The sequence below is a fragment of the Nanorana parkeri genome, unplaced genomic scaffold (genome assembly GCF_000935625.1).
Source record: "Nanorana parkeri isolate BGI_ZX_2015 unplaced genomic scaffold, ASM93562v1 scaffold273, whole genome shotgun sequence".
NCBI lineage: Eukaryota > Metazoa > Chordata > Amphibia > Anura > Dicroglossidae > Nanorana > Nanorana parkeri.
The window spans coordinates 99893-122316 of record NW_017306541.1 but is presented as its reverse complement, the minus strand read 5'-3'; the positions used below and the strand labels follow the sequence as shown (position 1 = coordinate 122316).

Genomic DNA, 22424 nt, shown 5'->3' with positions numbered 1-22424 from the left:
CCGCAATGTTCCCTCTGCTGGCTGCACCTACAGATTACAGCCCCATAGAATACTTTGGGGCCCTCTCCCAGCTACCAGGAGAAGGAACCTTGCAGCGCTTGATGTCAAGAAACCGTGAAGCAGTGTCCCTTAAGATCTTAGTAAGTATAGATATGCTGAGGATGAGGGACTGATAGTTTAGGTCAGGTGAGGGGGGGTCAAAAAGAATATGTGTACTTTGTCTAAATGTGCATTCTTTAAGGGCCATGTCACACTAGTGATCCTGAAGCTGGTTTTAACCAGAGAGCAGGGAGGACATTCACTCTTATGGCAATACTTTGTGTTGCACCATGGCTGCCGAGCAAGATTCTGTAATGTATTACCTAGCAAGGGAGCAATACTATAAGACCAGGTGAGTGCGCTCTATATTGCTTCTATTGCTGGTGAGTTGTCACCAGCTACATAATCGCTATTATGGAACAAAGAAGGGAGAAAAAGGAAGCGCCACGACCAGGGAAAGGAATTGTTGTGGATCAATTGATGAAGCCTGGTTGGTTGTTGGAGTGGTCCGACTGGCTTGATGGTGAAGTGGAGGCGACCAGGTGCGGTCCTTCCCGGTTTGGGTGGTAGGGGGTCAGCGGGAACACAAACGGAGAACGATAGAGAGGTGAGAAATCACACACAATAGAATCAAGGTGTGGAGTGTAGAGACTCACCGTTTGGTAAGGGTAGATGCGATGTCATCGGCAAAGGTGATGGTGGAGATCCAGAGGTCCTGTGTGGTTGGATGAGTTGGTGCAAGGCTTATTGGTCTATAAGGAGGAGGTGTCCATAGGAAGCCGTGATGTAGTAATGGCTGAGGAGAACAACCGTCGTCCTGTGCTTAAGTATGTGTGCCAAGGGCTGATGGCAGCTGTGGGACCACGAGAGGGCAAGGAGGGAGCTGGAGGGTGGAGGTGTGTTTATTATGAGAGAACACATGCCGCTGGGCAGGGAGCAATTTGCTCGGACGGCATGCATGTGTCTCTCGATTGACAGGAGAGGGAGGGCACCTGCCTCGAGAGTGTGGCAGAGGAAGTGGGGAGAACAGCTGTGCTGCGAGGCTCCGTGATGGAGCACACTGTGAAGGGTGGTTGGTAGTGCTGGTCCGGTCACCAGGGTGGTGAGGACTCTCTGGAGTGAGAAATGAGGGAGGGGTTAAGCTATTCAGGTGCCAAGTGCTTACAATATATATATATAATGTATTAAAAGAAAATTGGAAAAATAGTAATTTTCGGTTTTGGTCTGACAAATTCTGCTGCGGGAGGTGCGTTACAGTGCAATTCATTTCAATGGTACCTGAAACGTGCCTCCCACCCACAGTGTGATCGCCTGCACTGGAACGCATGGTACCGCAATGCCGTGCGTTCCAGTACAGTGCGATTGTAAACAAATGTGCATGCAGTTTTATTCTGAAGAAAACTTTTTTTTAACATTGTACTTGAGTATTTTATGTTAAATTAAGGATGGTATTTTATTTTAAAAAATGTATTCGGATTAATCAAAAAAGTAATCAGCCAACTAATAATGAAAATAATCAGTCATTGCAGCCCTACATTGAGAACCCTGTGGTTTTTAAAGCAAAAATGCGTAAAAAAAGAAAAACCCCTTGTGACAAACGCGTAAAAACATCTCAACAACTGCAATCGCCTAGGTGTGCACCAGGCCTAAAGAAGAATAAGCTGCAAAATATTAGACCTATGTTTTTGTGTTTAGATGCACCTTAATTGTATCAATGCGTCTGTGAAGGTTCTCATTCATCCAGGTCATGGTATATCTGTAAAAATTAAGTCAAGGCAACTGGACTTGCTGTATTTTTCTTGAAGACGTTTCACTGGTCATCCAACCAGCTTTCTCAATTCAGAATGACTTGTACAAAAATTATCTGGGAATAAATATGTTGAATGTTGCTCCAATCCACATAATCTGTTAGTTGCAGCCAGGTGCAAATGCAAGAGAAACATTCACCATATTTATTCCCAGATAATTTTTGTACAAATCATTCTGAATTGAGAAAACCGGTTGAATGACCAGCGAAACCTCTTCAAGAAAAATACAGCAAGTCCAGTTGACTTTACTTAATTTTACAGATGTATCAATGCAGAACATTTTCAGTTTGAAACCTGGTTAGTAGCTATGCAATTCTTCCTTATTTATCTAGGCAAGCAGGCAGTGAGAGCAAAAAATGTTGATTCTTGACAAGGTGTTATGACTAGGTGTATAGCAGATTAATTCCTGATCTTGAAAATGTTCAGTCCTCCACACATCTACCCAACCCAACTGAAATATTATTTTGCAAAATGATATAAAAGTAGATGGATTTGGGCAGTGAAGCAGCCTGTTCATAGATGCATCCATTACAATGTTAGTTACCGATGCATTGAATGAGACATTAGGATAACAAGTGGATGCCAGGTGTAGTATTAACATGAGTATTGAGTAACTGCTGCAGAGGTATAGATTCATTTTAAGAAACTATAGATATGAGTGAATTTAGAAATAAACTTGACTCTCCCTTATGAGTCAATTTTGACAGACAGGGCTTGTCCGCCTTATACACAAACAATGAGACTCACCTTGATTATGACATATAGAAAGAATGCACACCCACTGAACCAATTACTTCTGGAGGAATTGTTATCTTTGAAGAGGAGTCACTTGCAGGCACCACAAGTGAGTGTGGTATAGTTTAATCTGAGGCATCGCCAATGAGAACTCCCCAGCCCCCTTACATTCCAAGAGAGAAAGTCCCAATTTAGCATAAGCTGTGGTAATAAAACTCAGAGTGTAGAACAGACTGCTGTATCAAGGTTACTGTACTATTTTTGGCATAAGAGTGCTATTGCTTCTATATTTATTGGTAGAAGAACTTGGAATTTTACGCATTATTCTACTGGGTATTCTAACTTAAACCAGCTTAATTGCAAGCATTGATGGAATTGTGAATTAATAAAGAAATTGTAATTAAACTTTCTGACAAAGAAGGGAACATAGTTTTACTTGACTCTGATCTATATATCCAAAACCTGTAGTGAGAGAATATGAAGGCCTGCGGACATCTTAATCCCTTGCCGTCCACCCATTGTAAAACTACAGGCGGACGGCGGATCCTTCTGGGGTCACGTAAATGTACGGCATTTTTTCTTTCTGCTCGCGCACGCAAGTAGTATCCCCCCAGGAATGTGTACAGCCGCTGCAAACGAGTGGTGGCCACTCCCGCCGCCCCCGCACCTCACCTATCCTGGGCTCCACATCTGTGCATCCCCATCTGCGGCCACGACTGGCTCGGGAGGGTGTCAGGAGGAAGATGGGAGGGAGATCAGCATCTTCCTCCTTGCTGAACTCCCTCCAATGTTTGATTAGAGAAGTGATGTGTATTACATCACTTCCGCATTCACCTGTCAGTCCTCTGACTACTATAGCCAGAAAGAAGAAGCTGATGAAGCAGATGTCTGCTTCATCAGCTTCTTTGGGGGCCCCCAGGTGACATTAGGGGTAATGTCTCCATAAAGAGGACCTGTCAGTGTGTCTGTGCTATCACACAGGGGGATTGTTATCCCCCTATGTAATAGCAATAACGTTAAGTGTAAAAAAAATAAAAAGTAAAAAAAAATGTCACATATAAAGAAATGTAAAAAAAACCCCCAAAAATGTTTTAAGTCCCCCACGTATACGCATATACAAATGTAAATGCGCGTCGGGTGTGCCAACGAGCGAAAGCGATAATTGCGGTACACATGCTACATATCGCCGCAAACGTCTGAGTGAGAGCAATAATTTTAGGGCCATCAATTACTGATAACACTAAACTGATGAGCGGTAAAAGCTTGTAAAGGGTCTCCTATGGCCAATTTTGGGTATTGTCGTTTTTTGAGGTTTCGCGGGCGCGCATAATTTTAAGGCTTGGCATGTTTGGTGACCCCATCTTTTAGATTTTTCCAAAAATAAGGTATTAATAAATGTTTCATAATTAAATATAGGGGAAACCAGTTTTTTCCCCCAAAATTTACGGTAATTTTTCCTTAATATAGTAAAAAATAAAAACCCCAGTGGTGATTAAATACCACCAAAAGAAAGCTCTATCTATGGTATAAAATTCATTTCAGTACAGCGTTGCATGATGGAATAAATGTCAGTCAAAGTACTGCAGCGCTGAATACTGAAAAATGGCCTGGGCAGGAAGGGGGTTTAACACCCTGGTCATCAAGTGGTTTAAAATGCTAGTTGCCTTGATGCTATACTAATTTAGCAGTTAATTTAAGGCACAGATCAGAATAAGTAATCAAACCAGGAGTTCCACTTTTGCAACCAAGTTGGGATAACGCCTACTTATGTTTGGTAGGTGTTCCCATTCACTTAACATTAAAAAAAATAATCTGCTTACATTTTTAAGTGCTTTTTCTTTGCTTACAAATACTACCTAGCTTCCTCTATATGTAATGTTAAGGAGGGGGCTGTGGGAAATTTATATTTACTCTATTGCTGGCCACACACAGATTTAATTTTTTTTATTCAACCCGCCGACTGAACGAAAAAAAATACCTGATGCCTTCATCAACACTAACAGCATGTCGACTGAGGAATCCCCGCTGTTTACATACAGTTGCTGCCGCTACCTGTCAAGATTCCCAACCAGAGCGGGCAGCTCATTGGCTGCCTGCTCTGATCATTCGAAAAATTTCCAGCAGGCTACTTCGATCAGTACCACACGTATGAATTTCGGTCGTTTCCTCAAAAACCGGCTGAAGTTCGCACTCTGTATGGGCACCTTAAGTAACCCTGTGCTGGTAGATTTCATTATAAGTTGTAAACAAAATTTGAGCACTGTCCTAACAAAGGGTTAAATACCTAGAAGCATGGTATGTTAATGAGAGGAAGTTCAGCATGTCCCTAGTTTTTCTGTGTGGACTGTAAGGCTAGAGCCGGAAGTTCGTGCGCTACGGCGCATGCGTGGGTCCCAGCTTTCTGTGTTATCGGGAAACATGCGCTAGTGCACACGCAACATAGCAGACGTGCTAGCACAGGAAGTGACAGGTCTTCCTCTGATTGATTGACCCTATTTAAAATGGCCTGTTCTATTTATCAGTGCTGAACGGCCTTTCAGCTTGTGCTTCTGTGTTCCTGCTAGTCTGATTGCCTGCTGCCTTGACTCGGATTGCTTTGACTTTGACTGATTGCTGCCAGCCCTTGACCTCTGCTTGCTCCTGGATTCTGCCTCTGCCTGCTCCTTTTGTACCGTGCTGACCGTCTGGCTTTGACCCCTGGCTTATTTGACTTCACTCCAGTTCTTGCTGCTGACCACGCTGATCCCTCAGCTGTCTACCAGCTCCGTCTACCCTTCGCAGGGAATCTGGTGCTGGACTCTGCCAGGCACTAAGCCTGAACACCTTGGCACCCCTGCTCTTCTCTGTCTGCTCGCTCCGTCCCCACTTCCAGGGGTGTGAGACAAGAGGGAGGATCCTCATCTAAATCGGTCCTCTACCAGGTATGTGATAGGACAGCCAGAGTTTCTTGTCGCTTATAGTTGGATTTTCTCCAATTTGATAGCATTAATTTTTTAGTTTATTTCCACTTTTGCAATCAGTTTTTTGGCAGAAAAGAATTTGCAGGTTGGATGTGTCAGCATTGGAAAATGGCAAGCTAGTCTTTCAAAAAGGTGCACTTGGTGTGAACATTATTGCAATTGCCAATTGCTCCGAGAACCCACAGTCGTTTTTGTTCGGTCTTAACTTTAATTTTCTAATCCGCTTTTAAAAAAAAAACATTTTCTTATTGTTCATACACATTGCAGATTATTGGCATTGTGACTTTGTTGGTTCTGAAGACAGATGATGACGACAACCAACCGCAGTGCCAATGTCAAGGTGTGAAAGCTGTGTTCAGTGCAGTTTTGCCACACCCAAACAGAATGCTTTTAAGGAAGTAGACATATACAGTAAATGTAATAATAAACAATATTGTGAATCACCACACGAACAAGGACACCACACCCCTAATATACATAATGCAAAACATAGAAAAAGATGGGGCTTTAAAGGTGTCATCTATTACATGCAAAGGGACTTAGTTCAACATAATGCCATAAAGGTCACATATTCGGTAAAAATGATTGTCTTTAATTAATATTAAAATACACAGTGGGCATAATAAATGGCAAACTAACATATATCTAATGATTTGCAATTGATGGCACAAAACCTCCCTGGAACACGTATAGATACATACTATACAAATATAGCTATAACTTTTCACAGCATGCTTCTCCTTATAATGTCTTTGTATATTTTATATAAATAGTTATCTTCATCCAGAATTGATCTATAGTTCTATATTGTGTCCAGAATTCTACGCGTTTCGCCCAAGGCTTCATCAGGCAATGAGGAGCTACCTATAATAATCACATGGATCTGATAATAAAACCATCAATATTTGTACATTTCAAAATTTCATGATTAAAGATCTACATGTAATATAAAGTAATAAATACCATTCGTGAGATTTCTGTCATACCGGATGTGCCTGCGCTGCCGCAGAACCAACCAATACAACCCAGCTTTTTCTATGTTTTGCAGTAAATGTAATAAAAAGAATGTTAACATATTTGTTTTGAGCGGAAACTAATATTGAAAATGTTACATTCCATGGTTCTGTGTATACAGAAGATATTGCATTACATAAAGGCCTTTGTACAAATTGACATTACTAATCATATTCATATTTTTCCAAGTATGAATGAATACTTTAATGTATAGTTGTATTGCTGGAACTTTTACTCTCTTGCATTCCTTTTTCAAGCAGACATCATATTTGTTTTGCAGAGAAATTAACATATTTCAATTATAAGATTAATTATTCTAACTGTAACTTTATTATCTAGGATTTAGTAAATCACGAGTGGCCCGTTCACTAACTTTAGTTAAATTAAATAATTTAAACTAGATTTGGATATAAATTATAATAAATTATACTGAAAATATATCAAACATGTTTCAGTACTTCGAAATGGGTTACTAAAAATCTCTTTGTATACATTGAAAGACTGCCTAAAGGGTAGATTAACACCCTCCAGATTATGCACCTTGTGACAATCGGTTGCTTAGCTGTTGAATAGTTGACTATTTTTTATCCTTCTTTTGCTTCTTTGTCGTCTGTCAGTCAGCAGAAGGTTTATTTGCAGAATGATCACCCCGTAGTGAGCCCTGTCGGTGCTGCCTTCTCCGGCATGTGCACCAGTGCTTAAAGGGGTTCTAAACCCTCTGGTTTTTTTTGCCTACATCTACTGCAAGCAAGCAGTAGATATATGCAAAAAGCAAAAATAAAAAAAACCCCGCTTTAACAACGGTTTACACTTACCTTGTTATCGCTGTGCACTCCCGCCCGAAAATCCGAAACTGCTCGGGCGGCTGCAAAGTATCTTGGGGCGGGCGCATGCGCAGTTCAGATTCTCGGCCGGGAGATGAGCAGAGATGCAAGGAAAGTCTATGGTCGCATGCAGACACTGCGGGATCGGAAGTGCCTGCAGGGACAGAGGAGTCGGTGCTGGATCGGAGAGCCGCCGCACGGCTAGAGGGACAAATGAAAACATCAGGAAAGAAGACGATCGGATTAACCCCTTCGTGACGGGAGACGTACAGTGTACGTCCTGTCACTTTGTGCCTATATGACTGGCCACGTACACTGTATGTGACGAGTTATATCAGGCTTTGTAATGCCGGTATTTGCTGATTCTCAGCATTTAACAGTCATTCATTAATGTCTCAGTATTGAGGCATTAATTAATGAAATAATTAAGCTTTTTGTAAAAGCTTCTTCCTTTCATTAATGAAAGAATGAAGCCGTTACATGCAAATAGAGGACCGCAATTTGCGATCCCGTATTTGACAGCTCAAAATAGCAGAGAGGCAGCAGTGACTCACCTCACCTCTCTGCTATTTGTTTTGACAGCTCGAGAGCCCGATGTTTGGATACATTTCACTGAAAGGATACAATGTATCTCTTTTGAGTGAAATGTATCACTTCTGATCGGACTCTAGGCCGATCAAAGAGCTTTTAGTGAGATCTGAATCTGACTAAAGTCAGGATCAGTCTCTAAGGTTATTATTAGCTGTTCCTAAGTTTGGATCAGCCTAATAGCCAAAAATAAAATAAAAAAGTTAATTTATCAAGCTGTCATAGTGATTGCTTGATATAAACTGACAAGAAAAAAAAAAAGTTTTTTTTTTTATTTTTTTATTTTTTTTACAAAGTGTAAAAAAATAAAAATAAAGTGTAAAACAAAATTAGGAAAATATAAATTATATATAAATATATTTTTTATACTATAATTAATATAAAAAAATTCTAAAAAAAAATAATAATAATCAAAACTTGTGAAAAAAGTGTTTTCTTCTAGTTTTTTTCCTCATTTTTTTTATTTTATTCAAACTAAGTGAGGGGTTAGGTACACATATGTGATATAATTATATAGCCCTATCTGTCCTCTAAAAAACTATATATAATATGTGTGGGTACATTTAGTAAGAAAGTATATTACTGCTGTGGAAGAATCACACAGCAAAAATGTAAAAAATGTGTCAGTCATTTATGAACAGAACCTGAAAACTAGCTCAGTCATGAAGGGGTTAAGAGACATCATTTAAGATAAGTGCTAACATTAACAAGGGGGGGAGGGAAAACATTTTTTTACTTTTTAATGTCACTTTAATTTATACCCTAAGGTTTCTTAAGAAAAGTAGCTAATGCTCTCGTTTCATTTTCTGCTTTGTCATTCCTACCCCTTCTGGTTGTCTGTTCTATGTTATCCTTCTGTTATATCATCTTTTGGGTGTGATCCAAGTTAATTCCACTTTTGCCAACCTACAGTTCTTGCTTTCTGTGCTGTTCTTATGTCTTGTTAAATGTACTCTTTATTTATTTGTTGTAATTTCTGAATGCTGAGTGTACTGAACTCTGCTATAGCTTTAACTCTGATTTTGATGCCTGGCTAGTGGACTTCTGTATGAACATTTGGCTCAACACCTTTCTTTAATCCCTTGGCAGGGTTTACCCTCGCTAGTTAGAACTTCACCTTCACTGGATACCATCTACTTTATATTCTTGATAATCTGGTTCTCCTTGGGGGCACCCAATAACAAATTACACGCATAAAGTTGCAGCTGAAAAAAGATCACTGCTAGCGATAAGGCATGCTTCAGGAGTGGTCCTAACTTTGGCCCAATCCTTAACCTTGGGCATTCTTTTGGAAATTGAACAATTCCACCTACAAAGAAAACCATAGAAAAAAAACCTCAAATGGTGAAAAACAAAACATTTTTTGGGTCTCCAAGTTGACCTTGCTGTACAGAAATGAGGTACCCTTAGGCATTAGGCTATTATTGTTTTGAATGGCCAATTTCAATAAAGTGAAACTAAACCCATAAATGGTTAATGTTATGATATGTCATCATTTTGTGGATGTACAAGTGCCAAAATGTTTAAATGGGTAAATGTGGACTTCAGGCAGATAAAAAAGTCACCAATTAACAGACATATGTATTCATTTAAATCTATCGTATATTTATCACAGCTATTATTATTTCAATTTGACTTGGTATTAGTCTCCTGTAATATGCTTACAAAAAGCCCTCTGGCAGAGAGCTGGAAAGCACTAGAAAGCAATCACATTTTGTTGTTGATTGGTGCTTCATTCACATTTGTAGACAAGCCATATGCTAACAGGAGGAGAGAGAACAGTGGTGACTTTCTGCTTCTGCTGCGCTATCATTGTCCAATCATAGGCATGGGGATGGGAAGATGACCAAGCTGCATTGCTGAACTGCACTGTAGGACATTCAGGTCTCTTAACATGACAGAACTTTGCTATGATGTTTTAAATCTCAGAACTGGATGAACAGAAAAGCAAATACATCGTTGGTTAAAATTGCTTCCATATATCTATTTTAACTATGCATTTACATGGAGTTCCTGGGCTCTAATATGCTGTAGCAATTGGTTCCATTGGCATAACTCAAAGTACAGAAATTGTACTACAAAGCAGCCCAAAGTTGCCCACTCATAAACTAGCAGAAAATAGTTTTCTTTTTCTGTCATGGGAACATTACCAGTACAGAAAAATATGTATTCAAGATACATTTCAAGGTCAAGGTTTTATTTAGTCTGCAACAGATTCTTAACAAAACACTGACGTATACCCTCTAGCAGAAATGTCAGACTACATGCATTGCAAGAAATGCATGCATTTTAAAACTGGTAGGGGTATACAATTACTGAAGAATTAGTTGTTCCAAGTTGTGCTTTATTTATGTAACATGTGAATGGTAATGATAGATCCACTGTAAATCCACTTTTTGGAATTCCCCTCCGCTGGCAATTCATCCTTTTTGCTTATTTATTTTTTTAAATTTCAGTGAAATATTTAATTTGCACATTCTGTTTTTAGCTCTGGCCATTTTATTGATGATGTAATATTCAGTGCATACGGGATGGTTGATAATCGTTGAAATAATCTGTTAATTTTGTACATATTGCGAGATCTAAAATACAAAAAGTGATATGATGATCAGAGGCTGCCGGCTCCAACTTAGTATGGAAACAGTAACTACCTGGACAGGTTTTCTAACCAGCCTGATCACTGGCTTCCCCAGCAACTGCTGGCCTGGAGGTTTGTGGGATACCCATAGACATGTTTTCTGGCTGGATCTGGCAACTGTCACCTCATATGTATGGGTACTATAAATAACAAAAACTCTTACACATTCTCTTTTTAGTGACCATGTTGAAATAAGTGAAGGCTAATGATATGGCTTTTCTAGTAGGTGGGCTTAGAGCATAAAGGGAACTTGTCAGATTTGAAATCTGGGCACTGTCATTGCTGACTTGTTTTAAGATGAAACCTGTGAGGATAGATTCGTAACGGCTTCCTTTACTGACTTGTTTTCAAAAGGCTGCACAGCTCTTCCTTGATTGTAGCTTTACTATCTAGGAAGTCATTAAACCAAACTAAGCATCCAGCCAGCACAGTCGTAAGCCTTTGAACTCCTATTTTTAATTTATATGACAATGACATCTTGGAGTATAATTTGAGTCAGTTATTTTTGTGTGTGAACTATTTTTCTCATCATTTGAGCTGTGGATCTGGCCTACTATACAAAGACCAAGAAGTTTGGTTACCTGCTATTCACTGTAGAATTATTTTGCAATATGTCCATTAAAAAGATGTTTCAGGATACCTTAGGAGAGTACTTTATGTTCAAAAGACTGGATAGGATTACAAAACGATTTCTAAATACTAAGTCCCCTTTCACATGGGCACATGGATTCCCTGCTGATTGAAACAGATGTCACCATTGACATTCGTGGCCATCCAGTTTTTTCCTCCAAACGAAAATTACTGGACCCATGTTGGTCTATTCAGAATTGGATGTAAACAGAGTTTGTGTCTGTTTACATCAGATTACCCCCCATCTGGCATGGTCAGGTCCGGCGAAACGGACCTCTGTCCTCAGAGAAAATGTGTTGCCAACTTAAAGCCTAAAATTTTCCTCTTTTACCTCACTAACAGAAATCCAATTATTTGATGACATCATCATCATGCTCTTCTGTGGAGGCTGTTGCTTGCCCTGGTTTAGAAAAGCATAACATTCAGCAATGATGCAGAGAAAGGGATAGGTGCTAGAAAAGTCCACTATATACACACTCTGCCCCACCCCTTCACCTTTGAACCATTCCTAGGAAGATATTATCTTTTATTTGGGCCCATCAGGGAATGCAAATTTTCAAGACTGCCTACCATCCGTGCTTTGCTTTATATAAAAAAACAGACGAATGGGTTTCATATGATCACATGCTTTTATCTACAGCAGTGGTTCTTAACCTGTGGGTCGCTGTTTAGTGGGTGGCCGCGTGACTTCTGCTGCGCTAGGTGAAAGGCTTCAAGCAAGCAGGGCTAAAAGTACAGTGGGGGAGCCACCTACATCACTTCTAATAATCCCATGGTCCGTTCCCCTCTGCCGGCTGCCTCCCTCCCTGCCATGGTTTTCGGGGTCCCCCACAAATTACTTCAGGATGGAGAGCGGGGAGGGCTACCAACAAACCTATTTTTTTTTAAATGTATTGGTTATTACAGGCATTTATATATGTGCTGACAATTTACTTATCTCTCTACATACTGCACATTCCCATCGGTCCCTGCCCTTAAGGCGCGTACAGACTAAGGTATAAGTTATTACAGATATTTATATGGTGCTGACAATTTGCTCATCTCTTTACATACTGTACATTCCCATCAGTCCCTGCCCTCAAGGAGCTTACAGTCTAAGGCCTCTATCACATATATTTTATTGTGTTAGGGCATTCCACAGCTTAACCACTCTCACCATACAGTACATCTTCCTACATTGATTTTAAAATTGCCAAGCCTTCATATATAGTCTGGTAGTCCTTTGTACAGATCTTAGGGTAAAAATGTAAACTTGCACTCAAAGCAAAGAGCTAAATACACAGCTGAAATACATATATGAGAACTGTTTTACCTTACAAAAGATTTGTATTTCTGACCTAGCAGTGGAGGGGGACAACCTTTCCTCTGCTGTAGTTTCACTTACAGTTATCCTCCCCACCCCCACTATGGCAGGGCAGTGAAAGGAGAAGCAGCAGACTGATGAGCTCATCTCTTTGTCACTTTATCTTTTCCTGACATCATGGCTTCTTGCACTGCAACGCACTTAATTGACTCCTTGTGCTGCTTTTCGCTTTCCCTCTCTGAGGCCTGGTTCACACCTAGGCCTTTTTGAGTAGTAGGAAAAGCACTTTTAAACGCCCAACACAAAAAATCCCATGATTTTCAATGACCCCTGTTCACGCCTAAGCAGCAAAATGCCAGCAGAAAAATGCCAATTGTAGAAAAAAAGTACATGAGCTTCTTTTGGCAGTTTGAAGCTTGTTTTTTTCCCCACATAGATTTCAATGGAATCGGCACTGAAACGTGCTTTTGAGCGTTGGTATGCACGTTCCTCCATTGACCGCAATGTTTCTCAAGATGCCAGTCAAAACCTGTGTCTTCATGTGTATGCGTTTTCATGCATGTAAAAATGTCTCAAACGTGCAAATAACTGCACGCTGAACCCGCGCATACAAACACGCAAAAACGGTGACGCCTAGGTGTGAACCAGGCCTGAGCCTTGCTGCACAGTTGTCTTCAAGAGGCTGATGAAAAGTAAAAAGAAGGTACTTCCACTGCTTTGAGTGGGGGTGTGGTGCGCTAGGTCTGTGTGTATGAAAAACTAAGTATTTTTTAAAAAGTTTTTAAAAACTAAGTTAGTTTTTGATACACACAGACCTAGGGCACCACACCCCCACGTATCAAATCACAGGTTAATATAACCATACAGTGTTGCGGCTGGTCTATTTTTAACACTTAGTTCTCCTAGCGCAGTGGTTTTTGTCTTTTTACTTCCACTGCTTGCTTTTAAAAAATAATAATTTAGGGATGTATAAATGATGACAGAGTTGCGTTAATTTGTCTTTTTTTTTTTTAATATATATATCTACTTCAAGTTCAACTTTAATTTGACAAACACATTGAGCTTGGGTATTTATATGTATTATTGTGATCACCTTCAAGTTGTCTTTTTTCTATGTTAGACACTCTTTCTTTTTAAGTAAGACATTTTGCCCTTTTTATACACTTCAGCCCTCCTCGATTCACCTTATTGTATGTGCTCCATACTGTAATTCATATTCATGATGTAGCCTTACAAGGGTTTATACAAGGCAATTATACAAGGAAAAGTCTATACTTGCGTCATATGTTTTTACTTCCCTTTTATACATTCCAAGATTTTATTTGCTTTTGCAGCTGCCATTTGAATGTGAATGATAGTGCTTAGCTTACTGCGAACATTTATTCCTAGATCCTTCCAACAGTTTTATTTTTTCCCTTTTCCTATATAGAGGTTGATTAAATTGGCACAGCCTAGGTTCATCGCCTTACAAGCAATTGTACATTTATTTGACCATTTAATAATCCACTGCGAAAGTTTGTCAAGATCATCCTGCAATATATTACTATCCTATTCAGATTTTAATAATCCTATATATACAAGTGTTGTAGTCAAAAATTGCCACATTGTTGTCTATTTCTTCTACCAAGTTATTAACGATAAAAATAAAAAAATCGTAAAGCTAGGCCTGGTACCGATACTTTATCTACATTCTCCCTTAGTCATTGCATTCTTGACTTATGTACCTGGCTACTAACCAAATGTATACCCGCACAGCATTTGCAGCATCCATGTTTGAATTTAGCTTCTCATAAAAATGATCATATTTGTAAGACTGAGTATTTTTGTGAATTCATGTAGAATCCATGATTATTCTCCTGAATATATTTGGTTTAATATCAATCAGAATATTATTTACACACAGCAGAATCAGGTTTACTTGCCTGAAGTTGCCCGAATATAGTGTTTAACCTTTCTTAGATAATGTTACAACTAGAACTGTACAAGCCTTGTGTAATTGAAGGCACAAAAAATATATGATTTACTTCATTTTAAATCAGTTTAAGAATAAAGTAATTTTTAGTCTTGCTCCTATTTTAGACATGGTGCTAAAACAGCACACATCATTATAGCTGAACATGTAGTCCCCTAGAAAACGCCATGTAATGCAAATGACCTATTTTCTTTTAGGACCTGTTCACACCAAAATCAGAAGGAAATCACAAATCAACAGAGGGTCAGTTGACTTGCAATTTCAACCTCTGTTGACATCTATTCCATTGCAGGTTTTTTTTTTTTGCTAATCTTTATTTTAATGAACATGTCCTGAGTCAACAAACATCTATGTATTTTAATTTTTTAAACCATTCCATTGTGATTACATCAATTTTTTGTTGCTATATGTTAAGTTGCACTGAAAAAAAGTAAAAAGAGCATGCTCTACTTTATTTTTCCATTACATTGCAATGGAATGCAACAGATCCCAGTCGTGTGAACTGGTCCCACTCAAACTCAAATATTTTTTGGTGCCCTCGCGTTACCATCTGTTGAAAAACGGGTTGCAATGCAGCGCATCTGGTGTGACTGGGGCCTTAAAGCCCATTTCCACCTTTGCTGAGGTGTTTCTAAAAAACATGCCAGCATTTGTAGTGATGCCCCTCCCCCCTTACCTAGAAGGTGTATTGTATGTAAAGGCAGAGCTAGTGTTTAGTGATCGTGTTACAATGGGTGACAGGGAAGGGGGCAGCTAATTAGAGTCTGACAACCTGGTGCCTGACTGAATTTTCTGTGGAGAAAATGTTACATTTTTAGGCTACAAAGCTAATAAAACCTTCATAAAAAATGAAGAGAGCCTGCAATGTGAGTCATGAAAATGTGCACATGTATACATCTCCGCACCTCTACATTACCACAATAAATGCAAATCACTGACAAAGGTGGAAATGGACTTTAATTCTTTACCACTGGCTTCAGATTCTGTTGAGGAAATCGCTGTTGTCAAGCTCTTTGTTAGCTGACTGATAATGCAGACACTGGTCTTGGTGAGGGATTTAAGGAAATCTATCCTGTAAAGAGAGATGGGGGCACTCTATTGAATACATTGCTCTGTCTCACATGAGCCTCTGCACACAGTGACCCCTTATGCCCTGCATTGGCTTTCAATAGGGGGAACTGCAAGTAATTTTAAACACAGATCTTTAGGTTCACAGGTAATTAATACATTTCACAGCATGATTGGGCATAAAAAATATCCATCCTCCCACTGTATGTGGTCTGCGCATTAACCCCTTCATCTACTCCCTCTGTGTATGACCTATACATTTAATGCATCAATGCACCATTACCAAGCTCTGTGTTTCACCTCCTTTAATACTGGCATGTTTTTTTTTGGCAAAAAAATTAGATCACCCTGGGGTGTCATTTTTGGGGTTTTCGTATTGTCCTGGCATATTTATTTGCTAAGTTTTATACAAAAAGCAAAGGGAATTTTTTGTTTGTTTTTATATTTGTCGATCTTTTTTACTTCATATAATAAATAAAAAACCCAATGGTTATTCAATATCACCAAAAGAAAGTGCTATATGTCTCCAAAAAAAATTCTATAATTAATTTGAGTAAAGTGTTGCATAACTAAGTAATTCCCCATCAAACTTTCTGTGTGCTGAAAACTGAAATAGCCTGTATAGAAAGGGGGTGCAACATGTGGATCCTGAAGTGCTTAAAATCTTTTAATCCTTCTTTCCCAAGGTTCAGCTGGTAGGCCCCTGGGTCCTTAACAGCACCCATCCATGGTCTGTCTTCTTGAGCTGTAATATGTAGACATTAGGATGCAACACACACACTAACACTTGTCCAGCCCTTACTGCATTCCTGTTCATATCTTTACAGCAGCACTCAACCCCTTCGTGACTGACGACGTACAGTGTACGTCGCCAGCATCGGGGCTGTTTAAACAGACTCCCGGTGACTTTTGCCGCCGGGAGTCTGTTTAAACTTGTAGAGCCGACTGTCGGCTTTACAACAGAAGCGATCCTGGCGCCTTACCTTTTTGCATTTAATTAAATTTTTCACTAAATATTGGGGTAATAAGGAGTTGCGCTAATATTGCGCAACATAAAAATTTGCAACTACCACCATTTTATTCTATAGGGTCTTGGCATTCAGAAAATATATAATGTTGGGGGGGGTTTAAGTAATTTTCAGGCCTAAAATGTGGAATATAACATGGGTACAAAAAATGAAAAAAAGGCCTCAGTCATGAAGGGGTTAAAGTGTCCTTAAAGTTATAAAACAAAATTTCATATAGGCTTCCGCATGCCATTTTAACATCTTGTATCTTTACATTTCCATTTAGTTTCCATAAGCACCTTTTAAATAGTTGCTGAGAACCACATTCACATTCATTTCCTGTGGTCTACATTTCATTCTGCCTTCCTAATATCTCCCATTGTAGTCACACATGCAGAAGTATTGTGCTCAGAAACTAGTACACTGTTTTTTCACTACTCCCTCATAGCTCCACACCTCCTCCCTAATGTCCCATCCTCATCCCCGTCAGCCTGTTCTACAGTCTGGAGTCTAGCTGCTTGTGAAATGTGGGGCATAACACAGAAAGAGGTAAGCCAGTAGTGCAAAAACAGCAGAAAAAGCTTACTTTTCTTTTATCTCACTAATGTATTTACTTATTGTATAGAAACTAGGTTTACTTTTCTCTTTGGGTTCTATCATTTCGTTTGCTTTATATTTACTGGTGCTCTGAGGTGATATATAGAAAGTGACTGAATCCTGTGACGGTCCAACCTTGAAGTATATACAGTACCTGTGTGATTTTCATGAGAACAAATGTAGCATTAATGTTGGATATGATATGAGATGTAATTTTTGTTTATAATCATGTACTTCCCCTTTTTCTCTTTGTATGTTGTTGGTTACTGTTATCTGCTAGATGATGAGGAAAAAATGCAAAAAATGGGTTAACATCATAGGGGTCTGTGCATTAACTTTAACCAGTTGACATCCGCGGTGTTAAACCCCCTTCCCATCCAGGCCATTTTTCATTATTCAGCGCTGCGGTACTTTAACTGACATTTATTCCGTCATGCAGCGCTGTACTGAAATGAATGTTATACCCTTTTTTGGGGACAGATAGAGCTTTCTTTTGGTGGTATTTATTCACCACTGGGGGTTTTATTTTTTTTACTATATTAAGGAAAAATTACCGAAATTTAAAAAAAAAAAACAGTTTCCCCTATATTAAATGATAAAACATTTATTATTACCCAATTTTTTGGTAAAATATAAAAGATGGGGTCACGTCGGGTAAAAAGACACTAAACATGTCAAGCCTTAAAATTGCGTGCACGCGCGAAACCTCAAAAAACGATAATACCCAAAATTGGCCCTAGGCGACGCTTTAAAAGCTGTTACCGCTCATCAGTTTAGTGTTATCAGTGATTGATGGCCCTAAAATGATTGCTCTCACTGCGACGTTCGCGGCGATATGTAACATGTGTAGCGCAATTGTAATTTTTGCGCGCTGGGGCACCGGACGCGTATTTACGTTTATAGGCGCGTAAACGTGGGGGTGGGGGAGTTAAACATTTTGGGGGGGTTTTTTCCCCTTTTTTTATATGTGGCTTTTATTTTATTTTATTTTTTTATGTGTTACTTTTCTTTTTTTTTATTTATATTTTTTTTTTTGCACTTATTGTTATTGCTATTATATAGGGGGATAACAACCCCCTATATAATAGCAAAGGCACACTGACAGGTCCTCTTTATGGAGATATTAGGGGTCTCTAGGACCCCTAATATCACCTATGGACCCCAAAAGAAGCTGATAAAGCAGAGAGTACTGGGATGGTGCCGCGAACGAGCACATATAGGCGATCGGCGGGCTATGGACCCGCTGATCGCCTATATGTGAAACACCCGGTACCGGGTGTGTGCATTGGACGGGTCTTTTCTGCCCGTGCGTGCCCGCTAGGGGGCGCGCGCGAGCAGAAAAAAATTGCCGTCTGGAGAGCTGGGGCAACCCGCAGATGCTGCAGTGCCGTCCGTCCGTTTTTTTACTACGGGCGGACGGCAAGAGGTTAAAGAAGAACTCCGGGTAAAAATGTAATTAACCCTTGCAGTGGGGCTACCCCTGCACTGCAATGGTTTAGGTGCTCCTTTTTGTCTAGGGTCAAAAATAACAAAGTTATACTCACCCAATCCTCCGAGCCGGTCAGCTGTAACAGTGCTCCCCCTAACCTGTGTCCTCCTCCGCTACAGCAATGGAATGTGATGGCTCACAGGACCTTAGACCACTGTAGAGCTGTTGAAGCTTCTATTCATCTGTGTGCAGTATTCCACTACAGAACAGGCAGTGCTGCAAGTCACTGCTTTGATTCTAGTTTAGCTTTCATCCAACTGAAGCTTTCAACATCAGACAGGTCATATTGAATTTGCATCGACTTTTTTTGTAAGGTTTGCACACGTGTGTTGGAACTAATGTTGAAATTAAAGCTGAACTTTGGGGAAAGCATACTGCATGTTGTCTAAATACAAATAAGACACATATGTATTCTTACTTGAATCTTGGTGTGCTTTGTGTATTTGTTCCTGCTCTGTGCATTATTCCAGCATGAAATCTTGCCTCTGTGCAGGAGCTTCCTGTAATACAGGCCAGTCACTGCTGCTCTCTCTCCTTGTGCAGGGTGACTGGTCTTGTCTCCTCCCCTTTCTTTAATTTTCTGCAGGCAGCCTGTATTGGGTAGACCTGCTGGATCCCTCCCACAGTTATGCTCTCTGCACAGTCTATGTGCAGCACAATGTTTATGTCACTGTTACTTTTATAAGTGTAATGCCTGGGTTTTCAAAGGCATTTGGTGAGCACAAAGTGAATTTATATAATTTGATGCTACTGAGGAGAATATAAAAATAAAAGATTTTGTGCCTGGCGTTAGGCTATAGAACCACCTATAAGTGTAGCAGATGCTTCAAACGAGCTCTCATACTGATTACACTCAAATCTCATTCCATTTGTTAAAACTGAAGGATTTGTGTAATAAAAGAAGAGGGTAATACTGTAGGGTATTGAATATATGAGCAATAACCATGTGTTTTGGTTCAAAGGTGTTACATTTTCTGCATTTCATTTATTTTAGGGATGTTCAGATACCAAGTACAATTACATGTACAGATACTTTTCCAGCTCCCAAGACTAGACTAGAGAAAAATTCAAAAAGTTAGGAGGCAGCTGTCATTTGTAAGAAGCATGTGGAGCTCCTGCGATTTGTGCATCCCTGTTTTAATGTATGATTTTTAAAAATAAATATATATAAGTGATGCACCGATACCATTTTTACAAGTACTGATACATTTTTGTTTGTCATGTGACAGTTTTTCTAAAACAATACAGACTAATGATTTCAGGACAGTGGTGGAGCACCAGAGCCCGGTCCCAGCTGCAATCACTGCAACCCTGGTAGTTCTCGTGAGAATGCCAAGTATCGGCACTGGTATCTGGACATCCCTAATTTATTTGTTACACCAGACATTATTTAATTATTTGTAGCAAAGCTGGAATCTAGCAAAAGAAAAACAGTGTGCAAATGGCCATTACATGAACTAGGGGAGGGTCTCCAGCGGTGAGAAGAACATGCTGATTGAAAAAAAACATTGGTGGAGTTAACTACAGGTCTGGGGATGAAACCCCCAAAATCAAAGGACTTGGTTCTCCCTTTTGGTGCTTAAGCAGATATGTATGAGGTAAAATGGAATGTAAACTTTCTACAAGACATAAATGCTACAGAGCCTTAAGAAGGTATTGAGTGGTGGTACAATACAAAACGTGAAAGAAGAAGGCAGGAATTCTATTTGCATACTTTTACAGATGTGGTGATAGGGGTTTAGGTGGAGCTGGTTTCCGTTTAGAGAAGAGACATATAAACCATCTGTTCTGATTTCAATTCCTTTTATTTCAAGGATTTCCTTACTTTGGATGAAGACTCAATTCTTTGAAGTGTATATCTAGCCAGAATATTTTTTTTTAGCTCTGGATAGAGCAGAAAATGGTCAGATTCTCTGTCGGGACTGTTTTAGTGACTATGAACGATTGGGGACGTTTCCCCTTTACTTTTTGGAGACCCAAAAGAAAGGGAGAGAAATATCACTTAAGTGAAGTTAAATCCCCATTGCCCCCATTGGAAGATTTTACTTCACCTCTGATAACCATCAAAAAATGTTGGTTTTTCCATCACTTTCTGTCCCAATGATAACGGTCACCAAGACAAATAGAAAGGGTAAATCTGCCCAAATGAGACGCAAATGAAGAAAACCAAGGTTTTCTTCATTTGTGTCCAAACATGAATTCCAACCCTTCCATACTATGCAAAACTTAAAATATGTACTTATAATGTTTCTTTTGAATATGTTCATGTAGCTAAACAGAATAAATAAGGTGATTGTGGAGAATTTTACTACCAAGTTAGAAAGGGAATGGCTTTTTGGAAAACCACAGAAAAAGCAGCATCCATATATTCTCAAAAGAAAATTGATCAAGTTTGCTGTGGGCAATAACATTGTTAAAGTGAACGCATCCTAAAAAGTGACTTCAGTCTTTGTTCCCTGCTAGTACCTATTTTTGTTCTGAGTGTCATTGTGAAGCCTCTCACATCCTCGGCTCAGGCTGTACATAGGGCCCTGACATCTGTCCATGTCACAATTATGCCCTACCTCCTGTTGGCAAACTTGTAAACATTGTATGAAACTATATTACATGTCAATATAAATGTTCAGTAACTGGTCCTAATTTAATAGTGTCTCTAGGATTACAGCTGCAGATAATAAACTTCTTACAATGTTTGCTCTTTTGGACATTTTACCACATTGTTATGGTTCATTATGTAAATGTGCTGTTCAATGCAAGTTTTTCCAGAAATCTGGTTTTATGGGCTTTGAATAAATTAAAAAAGGGGGTGGATCCATTGGCTGTTTTGGTACAGAGAACATTCTGCAAATGGAAGTCTTAGGGTTTTATAGTGCTTTATCATATGGGGTTTGTGTCCACAAACATCACTCATCCTAATTGTTTTTTGTAATGGGGGGAGGTGGTAGACAAAGGAGATCCATAGTCTCCAATTGTCAAAGTTGCCACCCTAAAATGGTGAATGAATATCCTAAAGTCTTGGCAAATTTCATTTTGTATAGTATTTGTCAACTGACTTGCTTGGCTTCAATTGCTATTTTGCATGATTGTTAATAACAATGTGAAGGTGACCACCATCAAATTGGCTGTCTTTTTGAAGGCACACTGAAAGGTACCAGTGCTGCTAGAATGGATTACGTGCCCATATATTGACTAAAAGTATATTGAAAACACTTAAATATTGAGAATTTTTGAACATTTAATGTAATGTTCCATTTGTTGTTTCTTATGTATTACAGAAGCAAGCAAGCTGGTCATGTCATATGTTGCTGCAGTTTGTGGTAAAGGAGCTGAAGTTAATCAAGTGAAGGAACAACTTTTACAGTCCAATCCAGTCCTGGAAGGTATTGTGTTTAGATTTTTCATGTATGACAAAGTTTTTCAAACATTCTTCACAACCGTGCACTATACTTTTATTGTTAAAGTCATGATATACTATTTTCTCCATCCATAATGGATGCCATCTGTGGGAATGTAATGCCTTCCTCTTTAATGCATATAATAGGTGTGCCTTTATGTAAGGTTAGCTTTCTTATTCAGTGCCCTGGGAGCCCCAAATCCTAAGGAGTTCTGCTTTGAAAATTTCGATCAGGTGCACTGGTCCAGGAGCCTGGCTTTGCCCACTACCACCTCTTTTGCCTTACTGTTGTTTTGCGATACTGTCCTCTTATAGTGGTGCTACACAAGAGACATTGTGACCAGGCTTTTGACTAAGG

At 39.4% G+C, this 22424-nt stretch overlaps 1 protein-coding gene across 3 annotated transcripts in view; it reads left to right on the top strand.

The window, feature by feature from the left end:
* MYO1B (myosin IB) overlaps positions 1 to 22424 on the top strand; it is a 230201-nt gene that overhangs the window by 120989 nt on the left and 86788 nt on the right. For all 3 annotated transcript variants that reach the window (XM_018557219.1, XM_018557217.1, XM_018557216.1), the window contains exon 5: positions 21948 to 22052. In XM_018557219.1, the coding sequence (XP_018412721.1) occupies positions 21948 to 22052 (105 nt within the window). The remainder of the gene's footprint in view (positions 1 to 21947; positions 22053 to 22424) is intronic.